General features: G+C 41.6%; 1 protein-coding gene across 6 annotated transcripts; it reads left to right on the top strand.

Moving 5' to 3' along the window:
• The first annotated feature begins 780 nt into the window (after positions 1 to 780).
• On the top strand, positions 781 to 8775 carry LOC110508844 (TLC domain-containing protein 4-B). 6 transcript variants are annotated; one of them, XM_021589695.2, is made up of 7 exons: positions 781 to 967; positions 3419 to 3585; positions 3835 to 3924; positions 4029 to 4087; positions 4191 to 4285; positions 6087 to 6160; positions 6995 to 8775. In XM_021589695.2, exons 2-7 carry the CDS (start codon positions 3431 to 3433, stop codon positions 7308 to 7310), a joined length of 789 nt encoding a protein of 262 aa, XP_021445370.1. In that variant the 5' UTR covers positions 781 to 967; positions 3419 to 3430; the 3' UTR covers positions 7311 to 8775. The 6 variants fall into 6 exon arrangements, with proteins under 6 accessions (XP_021445370.1, XP_021445369.1, XP_021445368.1 ...); XM_021589694.2 differs by lacking the exon at positions 781 to 967 and adding an exon at positions 1182 to 1406; XM_021589693.2 differs by lacking the exon at positions 781 to 967 and adding an exon at positions 1394 to 1544.
• Positions 8776 to 12275: the final 3500 nt, after the last annotated feature.

A 12275-nucleotide genomic window follows, 5' to 3' on the forward strand; every position in this document is an offset into this window, starting at 1 on the left:
ACACCGCCATACAGTAATAGTATGACACTCCTCCCTGCTCTATTGCCACGTTCACGACAACTCGGAACTGCAACTCAAAGCAAGGACTGACACAATTTATTTTTGGGGGAGGTAATTCCGTTGTAGATGCCGTAAACTCGGGACCTCTGAGTTTAAATGCACGTTTTTGGCATAGAGCTTCCTATTGGTTGATTCTGACACTTCCCAAGTGGGGAAATCGGGGAAAATGTTCTACAACGCGTAAGCAAGTCGGAAGGTCTGAGTTTCCGACATGACCTGAACGCGACACAAAGATGAGCCCAGAGTTTCCCACTTGGAAAGTATCAGAGGCAACAAATAGGAAGCTCTACGCAAATGTTTAACTTGGAGGTCCCGAGTTTCCGAGTTGCCTTGAAAGCACAATAAATCCTGGCCCTTGTTCAGTTGCCAAACATTGCAGATAGATAGATTCCACAAAAAGAGCCAAAGTGATTCATATTCTACATGTCAGAGAGGCAAGTTTATTCTACATAGCCTATTTCTATCTGAACGTTCCAAAACGTTGCGTCCTGCTGAATGCTACCCAGCTACAGCAATCTTGTTTCGTCATTTCATACCATCTATACACACACGCACGGACGTACACACACCGGAAACACAGACGGAGAGCGAGAGAGAGAGAGAGAGAGAGAGAGAGAGAGAGAGAGGGGGGGGGGGGGGGGGGGGTTGGTAGGAGGAGAGAGATATGACGTTAAAAGACAAGAAGAGACTATTGAAAAAAACATCAGGTTACAATTATCAGATTAATTAATCCCCCATAGCTGATTTCAAAACAGGCATTTCGGGGAAACAAAGCCACAAATGAATAGTCATTGCAATTATAGCTTGTATTTTAGGTACCATATTCTTTTAAAATATGGAAAGGCAGCTTTATGATTAGGCAATTTAAAATCCATTCCGTTCGCATCATTGGCTATGTGAAAACAATGTAAGTTATCAGCTTCACTATTGTAAGCAAACTAGTTTTGTTTACATTTCCTCCTGCATGTAGATATGCGGATATCCTTATAGTAATTTTGCCTAAATCTGTCGTGCAACCAGTTTTACGCTTTTTCCCAAATTCAGGTAGGTTCCTCCACGTTTCGTTCCGTTTGCTTGCGTTTAAGAAATAATCTGCGTTTCGATGTGGAGTCATTTTGGGTAAATATGTCGGCCAACCAGTTTTACGCGTATTTTTCCAATTCAGTTTCTCAGCCAAGGTGTAGCATAGCCTGTAATATATGTCCTTACAACGACCAACGCCTCTTGCACACAGGCTGGGTTTCGACATCACGGGGGGATATTTATATCTCGGGATATGCTGCTCCCCTTGAAATGCACTTGTCGTTATTGCACTTGGCGCTTTGGTATCGCACGATGACGTCAAGGTTAGTATAGGGCGTCATTGCCTGTGCAATGGTGTGCTATATCGACTGAGCAGGCGTCAGTCGCCAATTACTCCAACATTTTGTATCTGTACGCGGTGGAATATATAATTTCTTAGAAACTAGTGCGGGGACTTGAGTGTAAGTACAGAATGCTTCTGTCAGTAATGTACAATTTGCTTGCCTTGTATCACAATTGTCTGCCTGTCTATTGACCTATCACACTTTAATGGTGTTACTCTCTTATGCTGCCAATACAGTATCTACCATCATAACCTACTACTACAGTATACTGTAGTCAATGTTTCTGTAGAGATCTTGTTTCATTGTACAGTAGTTATTCACGTTTTAGTTAGAAAAAGTAGGTTGTGTCTACTTAAAGCAGATCAGCTGTTCAGATTTCCTGTCTGGCAACAATGTAGGGTATTCTACAATATGCTATAGTTTCTCACGGTTATTGGCTATTTCAGACAGGGTCACTTGTGATCAACAACTACCTGACAAGATACTTGATGAAAGCATGGAGGTCCCCACCTGGCTGACGTTTGGGCTGTGGGGACATGTATGGGGATCAATTTATGCCTCTGTATTTAGTTACAAACCGTCAGCGATTTTGACACAGAGCCAGGCAAGGGTTGTCATTAGTTACCACAGCCACAAAGTCAAAATGGTTTCTATCGTGAAAAATTCATAAAAACAAACAAACAAATTTGATTTTTGGTCTTAATTTGAGGTTAGGGTTAGGCATACGGTTAACAGTGTGGTTAGGGTTAGGTATAAAATCAGTTTTGAAGAAGAGCCATTGTAGAAATAGGCGAGGTTTAACCAGATTTACGACTTTATGACTGTGGTAGCTAGTGGCGACGCAAACGTGATCTTAAGAGTTGAGTATACTTTCCAGAAGTAGCCTATGAATGGTTGGTCCACACTTGTTTGCTGAAGGTGAGGTTCGTTTTATTCAACCGTTTCGTTTCATTCAACCGTTTTCTCAAGGGCACGAGGAGGAATGCTTCACAATTTCGAAGAAACAACACAGTATTTCGAAACGGACATGTTATTCTTAGTAGGGCAGGGGTCAGTTTATTTTTGGCAGCAGAATGTATGAGAGTTGTTCTATGAAAAAGAACTAGAAATACTGCAACATTTCAAGTAACAGTGAAGAATGCATTTTGCCATACAGTTTCGCTTCTCTCCAAAATGCCTTGCAAAATAAATCCTTGCATGAAATATGGTCGCTCCAGTCTTAAGTAATGTCACGTGAACAGAATGTCATTCTGGCCCTTACAAAATATTTCCGTTTTGAAACTGCAGTAAACGTGCAGTAACTGCAGTCAACTGTGGTATTTTGGACACAGTCATTGCAGAATAACTGCAGTGCACAGCAGGGGGTCCACTACAACAAAGGTAGGACCTGGAGACCACATAAATTAGTGTGACTGGTCTATTGGGGGGGGGCATTAGTAGGTTGTATATGAGCTGACCCATGACCTCAATGTGATAATGCAACTAAATCAACAAATATTCCAAACTGTTGCAAGGCAGCCAGCCGGTGGTAAATACATGGGTCCTGGCCTGAGATAAGATAGTACAGAAGCAGGTGTTGACATATTTGGGTATACAGTATCTACAGTTGGTGATACCATATCTGCACTGTACAGTACAGTAAAAAAGACCCCATAAATGCTTTAACAGCTCTGTTCTAAACATGCCAAAAACCAAGTCAAATACAAAGTTCAGGTTACGGTCTGTTGCTGCGGGCTCTAGAAGTTAACTACTTTATACCCAAAACGGTGCCAATCATACACTGGTATTGTAGATTTCAAGTCAGGATTTCTCCCTTTTTGCTCACTGCTCACAGGCCTACAGGTACAGGAGCAGAATATCAGTCGAACTCCTATTGACATGATTCAGTGCATGATGTAGGCAAAAGTCTGACTTACTCTACTGTACGGGTGTATATTTCACATTCGTGATTTGCTTCTCTACTATGAACTGTGTGTTTTTCTCTCTCTCAGTAACGAGTGGTAATGGCGAGCTTCTCTCCGCTGGTCCTGTCCATCGCTGCCACCAGCTTTGTGACGTTCCAGTGTCTGTTCCATTTTGTCAGTCCCTGTATCTCTGCTCGGTTCTGTCCTGGGTACCGCCGTCTCAGCCCTAAACACACCGTAGAGTGGAACTCCAGGTACATCATCAGGAGACGGAGAAGTTATATTTTGGTGTTATTCAATCATGTAATTCAAAGCTCCTATCAGAACACATATTGGATTATCATTTTCCCAGTCAAAGTACATTTCTGAGCATAGACCCTTTCAAATATCCTTGTTTAGCATTTTCCCATGTCATGGAATCCCACAGCTGCCACCAAATGTCAACTTTAAGTTAGTATGCTTTTATGAGTATGTGTGTCTGTTTTTTTGTGATATTTTTCTAGAACTGTGTCTACATTTCACGCCTTGATAGTGGGCCTTTTTTGTCTCTACATATTACTATTTGATGATGCCGTCAATGAAGACCCAGTCTGGTAAGATTCTCCCTGACTGCAAAGTGTGCAATTCTTGATATAATCTTATATTTGGAACATTTATCTATATTTTAAACATGTGCTTTGTGCTTTCTTACCAATAGGGGAGATCCGTCACTGGTGAAAATAAATGTGGCCATAACCTGTGGCTACCTCCTATCAGGTGGGTCTCCACTTCAAACATGTCTAACACTTGTATTACTTTTCATATTTCCATGGATTATGTTGACCCATACAGTGAGCTATCTCCCTTGTCTGTCTTGCAGATATGCTGCTCATATGTTACTATTGGCGGGCGATAGGGGACAAGTTTTTTGTAATCCACCACCTGGCAGCACTGTATGCTTACTACTATGTACTGGTGAGTTCCTTACTGACCCAGAGCAGAATGTGCAGGCAAGATGGGGAAGGGACAAGGGCCAAGGATGAACAGCCATGTAGTTTGATGGGATTGGTTAGAATAGATAACAAAGTGCTTGTCAGGGATGAAATAGTTTGGTTCCACTTTACATTCAGTGTCCCTAATATGTGTAGACCTATATTTGGAACACTTTGATTTACAGTGTTGTTATTGACCTATAAATACACTGCTATAAGTGTTATTACTCAGTTGTTTTGCTGTACTTACTAGGGTTATTACGCAGTAATAGAACACTGTAAACCAGGGGTAGGCAAGTAGATTCAGCCGCGGGCCTATTTTTGTCGGAGCGAATGGTCGACAAAATTTGTACACTGCAAATTGACCACAACTAAGCCCAAAAAGAGATTGTATTTAAGAAATAACAATAATTTCATACCTTGATTACATTGAGACACGATTACGCATCTCTTTTTTATTTATGGAAATACTGTTTCCAACCCCTGCTGTTGCCGACCCCTGCTGTACACTAAAGCGTTACCCTCCCTTCTTCGGGAAGGTACAGTGTAAGCAAGCGCATATATTGTTCGAAAGGAGTTACAGTTGTAAAACAGTTTTGATATATGGCTTGCAGTTGACGCACCACCAAAAGCTAGACAACCATGTGATGTAGATGTTCACTCTTGGTCCTGTCCTGTGAATCTATTCTGGGCCGTCAGGCTCAGTAGCTGCTTAGACTAACAATGATAATGATCAGGATGGGGACCATTTTTTGCATGGAATACGATGATGAGTTGTTGTGCCCATTTCAAAGCCACAGATTCAGACCAGTCCCGGACTAGAATACATGCTCAATGGAGAATATCCATTGAATATATTTTTTTTGTTGTCCCAGACTAGGATTAATCTGTGTCCAGGAAACCAGACTGTAGAGTTTCTGTGCATAATGTATTCTCTTACTTCTCTCAGTCTGTGATGGTGATTGGTGCATGCTGCCTTTAGGTTGTTTTTGACCTTTTGAGCCTATACCCTAGACCCTATATATCACTACAAAGACAGGGTCTTCCTCTTATTTCATTTTTTTAAATTACCACTGACTTTTCTCAGTAAAATGTACTGGATCATTTCCAGTCCCTTTTTGGGGTAATTTTAGACTGGATTGTAGGGTAAATGTTTAGAAATGTATATTTAGATAATAACTTAATAACAGCATCCACATAGTTAGTCCATATCTTTTTTATTTTCTCTAGAATGCTTTTTAAAATATTCTTCAATGTTGGGATGGGGGCTTTTAATGGTGCCAGTTATCACTAGTTGCATATTTCTTCTGTTTAGGTATTTATGTCCATGTCTTTCCTCCACTTACATGTGTGATCAATGAACACAGTCTTGTGTCTCTAACCTGCTAACAATACAGAACATGCAAAAAATGTCCGAAACAAAGAACAGGCCTGTGTCAAATGGCTATAGAAGGGGTCCCTTCCTTCCTATCTTGTCTGTAGTGGATTCTGTTGTGATACATAGAGCACATGTTGCCTAGTAACAGTATGGATTTACCAGTACATAGCGGTACGAGCATGCACTGCTGGATTGTCACCACCAATTTTTGAACACATTTTGAACATTTCTATGTGACCCAAGTTTATTAACTGTGTCATAACCCCAGTAAGTACACCTAGATGTTTTATTTTTTTGGGATCGTACGGTAGGTTTACGATCATGATGTATCATGAATTCACATATTATGGAAAGTACTTCTCTTGCCATTATTTTCTTTGCACTTTGTTCTGTCTCTCTCTTTTAGAGCATAGGAATGTTGCCTTATTTTGCTAACTTCCGTCTGGTCGCAGAGCTTTCCACTCCTTGTGTGAACCAGCGGTAGGTAACCTCTGTGCCAAATAGAATCACGCACACACAAACAGAATGTTTACTGGGAAGTAGAGGGAATCTCATAAAATACACATTTATTTGTCCTTACAGTATTTGCCAAGTGGCTGTTGTCATTGGTAGTAGTGCATTCAACCGTTTCAGAAACACTATTGACCGTTAATGTGTAACTACTTATAGTAGTTTTCAGTCACATACTTTTCCAATTGTATACTATTATCCTGATTTAATCCAACAAAGACAAAATACAGATTCAATGTTAAACATTTACATTTAAATTTGAATCATTTAGCTTACGCTCTTATCCAGAGTGAATTACAGTTAGTGCATTCATTTTAATATAGCTGGGTGGGACAACCACATATCACAGTCAAAGTAAGTATATTTTTCCTCATAGTAGCTATCAGCAAAGTCAGTGATTAGTAGAAAAGGAGTCAAGTGTGAGTGTTAGTTTAACAGGTAGGATTCCAGACGTTTTCAGAAGATGGGCAGGGACTCTGCTGTCCTAGCGTCAGGGGGAAGCTTGTTCCACCATTGGGGTGCCAGGAAAGAGTCCTCCCGTAGGGTTGGGAGAGCCAAGAGGCCAGAGGTGGCAGAACGGATTGCTCGGGTTAGGGTGTAGTGTTTGAGCATAGGCTTGAAGGTAGGGAGGGGCAGTTCCCTAAGGAATTGTACTTAAAACCTTTAAGTTCTTGGTATACTGTAGATATGTCTTAAGAGCCACCTTTCTGGAACAATGCCAGTTGATATCCATGACTCCATTACAATTGAATTCTACAACTGCTATCTCACTCTGTAACTATACTAACTGTATCTATCTTTCAGCTGGTTCTTTGAAGTGCTTGGTTACCCAAAGAAATCATTACCAAATATGGTCAACGGAATTGCCATGACGCTATCCTTCTTCCTGGTGAGGATAGCGGTCATGCCAATGTATTACAGCCGGATGTACGCCGTGTACGGGACAGAACCTTTCTACCGGGTGACTTTTGGTGGCCGTTGTGCATGGATGGGCCCCAGTTTCTGTCTAGACATTATGAACGTCATGTGGATGCATAAAATGGCCCGTGGCTGCATTAGCGTCCTGCGCTCTCCCGGAAAGGTAAAAGTGGAAAAACTACAGAATGGGAAAGTGCACTGAGAGGTTGCACAAGGCTATGGTGGAGTTATTTTATTGTATGTCTGGTTCAAATGGTTCATGGACATTTTTGGATCAAATGGTTCATGGACTGGAAATGTCTTGAGACTCCCTAGGATCCCATGACCAGCCCTAGGTAAATTGTGTACCACTATACTTATTTGCCCAGAACACTGCCAATTGAACAAGCTCTACAGTCCTCCAAAATGATGGGAGGGGACATGGTAAAGGCCATTGGATTGCGTCTTCTCTTGATCCTTACAGATGGAGGAAGTGGATGGAAACAAACAGACAATACTCTAAAGCACAGGTCCTCTTTTCTGTTGGACCCTTGGATTGTAAATTGTATGTATGTCCACCCAAAGGTGTCTTGTGTGTATTGCCACAATTACATGAACTGACATGGAAGAGAATGTTAAAGGAACTCACATAGTTTTGTAATGTTTATGAAGCCATATAGATGGCTCTTGTACAAATATCATGAGATATTGTACAAAAATAAAATCCTTACTTGAAATCTGTGTTTTCACCAGCATTAGGATGTAAAAGAAGTATATTGTCAGACTACTGAAGTCTATGCTCAGGAGCCTGCTCATGCAGTAGGCCTAGGAAATATTAGTCATGCACATAAAGTATCAGGGTAGATTTAGACAAAGCACAGCAAACAAATGCCAGAATGTATTGTAATTTTATCTCTAGAAGTGACCTTACTGAGTGTGATTCATGATAACAGCAATAAAAGTGCACTTATGTCTAACCGACACACCCACACTATAACTTCACACAAGCATCTCCACACAGTTCACAAATTACAAATCAAACTTCAGAAGCCAAGCTTCATAATGTAATGTGAAAAATGTAATTAAAGGGATACTGCAAGATTCTCGCATTTAATCCCGTTTTCTTGTTACCCAGAGTCTGATGAACGTGTATGTCTGCATGCAGTATGAAGTTAGAATAGCAATGCTACTGTACCTTTAGACTTCCAGTCCTTGTGCTATCGCTATTTAACGTTGGCTAGCTAAACTACCGCTATTTCCCTCATGCTGTGTGCAGAGACATAAAAATGGTATCCGCAAGTTCATCTGACTCCGGCTCCGGGTAAGCAGAACATGGCCTTAAATGCAAGAATCTTGCATTATGCCTTTCAGGTTTCCCTGTTGGATCTCTGGGTGAGAATATGCAAGCTATTGTGACATTTACAGCTATGTTAGTTATAATATTTCATTTAGAAATATATATTTTAATAATGTACTCTTTGAGTTAGTTGAAGTGAATGATTTATTAACTTCATTTTCATACTTGCTTTGATTGTCTTCAGACAGTTGTCAGCAGACAACACGACAACACTTGTCTGCTGCTGCTCTCTTGTGGAGACAATGCGGGACTGCAAACATCCCCTCAAAAGGAGGATACAGTGGTCAATGAGTTTTGAGGAATATTAATAAAAAAATGATTGATGTTAAAACCTTGGTTTGGCATCATTTGGTCATCACATTGTTTTCTAAAAGTCCCATACCTTTGGCTACTTTGGCCACCATTATTACCTCTGGCTCTTAAAGTATAGATAAAAATGTACAACTATGGATGTAAAAACGTACAATTATTCTTGTTTTTGATTTTATTTCACCTTTATTTAACCAGGTAGGCCAGTTGAGAACAGGTTCTCATTTACAACTGCGACCTGGCCAAGATAAAGCAAAGCAGTGCGACACAAACAACAACACAGAGTTACACATGGAATAAACAAACAGAGTTAATAAGTCAATAGAGAAGTCTATATACAGTGTGTGAAAATGAAGTAAGATTAGGGAGGTAAGGCAATAAAGTGGCGAAATAATTACAATTTAGCAAATAAAAACGAGTGATAGATGTGCAGAAGATGAATGTGCAAGTAGAGATACTGGGGTAGAAAGGAGAAAATAATTTAAAGAATAACAATATGCGGATGAGGTAGTTGGATGGGCTATTTACATATGGGCTATGTACAGGTGCAATGATCTGTAAGTTGCTCTGATAGCTGATGCTTAAAGTTAGTAAGAGAGATATGAGTCTCCAGCATCAGTGATTTTTGCAATTCGTTCCAGTCATTGGCAGCAGAGAACTGGAAGGAAAGACGGCCAAAGGAGGAATTGGATTTGGGGGTGATGTTTGGCAGCATGAGTGAAGGATGATTTGTTGAGAAATAGGAAGCCGGTTCTTGATTTAATTTTGAATTGGAGATGCTTAATATGAGTCTGGAAGGAGAGTTTACTGTCTAACCAGACACCTAGGTATTTGTAGTTGTCCAAATATTCTAAGTCCGAACCGTCCAGAGTAGTGATGTTAGGTGGGCGGGCAGGTGTGGGCAGCGATCGGTTGAAAAGCATGCATTTAGTTTTATTTGCATTTAAGAGCAGTTGGAGACCACAAAGGAGAGTGGTACGACATTGAAGCTCGTCTGGAGGTTAGTTAACACAGTGTCCAAAGAAAGGTCAGAAGTATACATAAGGTTGTCGTCTGTGTAGAGGTGGATCAGAGAATCGCCAGCCGCAAGAGCGACGTCATTGATTTATACAGAGAAAAGAGTCGGCCCGAAAATTGAACCCTGTGGCACCCCCATAGAGACTGCCAGAGGTCTGGACAACAGGCCCTCCGATTTGACACACTGAACTCTGTCTGAGAAGTTGTTGGTGAACCAGGCGAGGCAGTCATTTGAGAAACCAAGGCTGTTGAGTCTGCAGATAAGAATGCGGTGGTTGACAGTCGAAAGCCTTGGACAGGTCGATGAATACGGCTGCACAGTATTGTCTTTTGTCGATGGCGGTTATGATATCATTTAGGATCTTGAGCGTGGCTGAGGTGCACCCATGACCAGCTCGGACACCAGATTGCATAGCAGAGAAGGTACGTGGAATTCGAAATGGTCGGTGATCTGTTTGTTAACTTGGCTTTCGAAGACCTTAGATAGGCAAGGTAGGATAGATATAGGTCTGTAGCAGTTTGGGTCTAGAGTGTCTCCCCCTTTGAAGAGGGGGATGACCACGGCAGCTTTCCAATCTTTGGGGATCTCAGACGATACGAAAGAGAGGTTGAACAGGCTAGTAATATGGGTTGCAACAATTGCAATGGATAATTTTAGAAAGAGATTGTTTAGCCCAGCTAATTTGTAGGTGTCTAGATTTTGCAGCTCTTTCAGAACATCAGCTATCTGGATTTGGGTGATGGAGAAATGGGGGAGGTTCGGGTAAGTTGCTGTGGGGGGTGCAGAGCTGCTGTCCGGGATAGGGCTAGCCAGGTGGAAAGCATGGCCAGCCGTAGAAAAATGCTTATTGAAATTCTCGATTATCGTAGATTTATCGGTGGTGACAGTGTTTCCTAGCCTCAGTGCAGTGGGCAGCTGGGAGGAGGTGCTCTTATTCTCCATGGACTTTAGTGTCCCATAACTTTTTGGAGTTTGTGCTACAGGATGCATGTTTATGTTTGAAAAAGCTAGCCTTTGTTTTCCTAAATGCCTGTGTATATTGGTTCCTAACTTCCCTGAAAAGTTGCATATCGTGGGGGCTATTCGATGCTAATGCAGTATGTCACAGGATGTTTTTGTGCTGGTCAAGGGCAGTCAGGTCTGGAGTGAACCAAGGGTTATATCTGTTCTAAAAAATTTTAACGGGGCATGCTTATTTAAGATGGTGAGGAAAGTACTTTTAAAGACTAACCAGGCATCCTCTACTGACGGAATTAAGTCAATATCTTTCCAGGATACCCGGGCCAGGTCGATTAGAAAGGCCTGCTCGCTGAAGTGTTTTAGGGAGCGTTTGACTGTGATGAGGGGTGGTCATTTGACCGCGGACCCATTACGGAAGCAGGCAATGAGGCAGTGATCGCTGAGATCCTGGTTGAAGACAGCAGGTTGGTCAGGATGATATCTATGAGGGTGCCCTAGTTTACAGATTTGGGTTGTACCTGGTAGGTTCCATGATAATTGGTGAAATTGAGGGCATCTAGTTTAGATTGTAGGACGGCCGGGGTGTTAAGCATATCCCAGTTTAGATCACCTAACAGTACAAACTCGGAAGATAAATCGGGGGCAATTAATTACCATATGGTGCCCAGGGCGCAGCTGGGGGGTGTCTGTAACAAGCGGCAACTGTGAGAGACTTATTTCTGGAAAGGTGGATTTTTAAAAGTAGTACTTAAACTGTTTGGGCACAGACCTGGATAGCATGACAGAACTCCACCCCCTTTGGCAGTTAAAAATGTCACCATTTTTGGTGGTCTTCCCAAGCCAGGATTCAGACACAGCTAGGACATCAGGGTTGGTGGAGTGTGCTAAAGCCGTGAAAAAAAAAAAAACTTAGGGAGGAGGCTTCTGATGTTAACATGCATGAAACCAAGGCTTTTACGGTTACAGAAGTCAACAAATGATAGAGCCTGGGGAATAGGAGTGGAACTGGGGGCTATAGGGCCTGGGTTAACCTCTACATCACCAGAGGAGTAGGATAAGGGTACGGCTAAAGGCTATAAGAAGGTCATCTTGTGCGTTGGTGACAGAGAATAAAAGGAGCAGATTTCTGGGTGTAAGGAAAAATGATGGGATTAAATGGGATAAAGGTGAGTTGAGACTGCTTGATCTACAAATCACCTTGCATCCTAAATAACTACTCAATATTATTTCTAGATCATTCACGTCTGTCATAATTTACCAAGTATACATCACGGTTTTGATGCTCTCGAACAAAGACAGTACAGTATGAAGATAGGCAGAAACTGCTTCTCCAATAGACATTCCCATTGTGTGCTGTCATGGCGACGTTGGATAGCTAAACTCGGTCGTACTAACGTGTCTCTCGCGCCGAACTGCGCGTGTGCACGCTGTCAAATCAAATACTTGTTTTTTTTACGAAAATGAAAACGAGTCAGTTTGTCACTTTCAAGAGGTTGGAGTAATAACATTTTTAACTTCTTAAGACGAATTTAGGTGGTGCCTTT

This window comes from Oncorhynchus mykiss, chromosome 28, assembly GCF_013265735.2.
Source record: "Oncorhynchus mykiss isolate Arlee chromosome 28, USDA_OmykA_1.1, whole genome shotgun sequence".
NCBI lineage: Eukaryota > Metazoa > Chordata > Actinopteri > Salmoniformes > Salmonidae > Oncorhynchus > Oncorhynchus mykiss.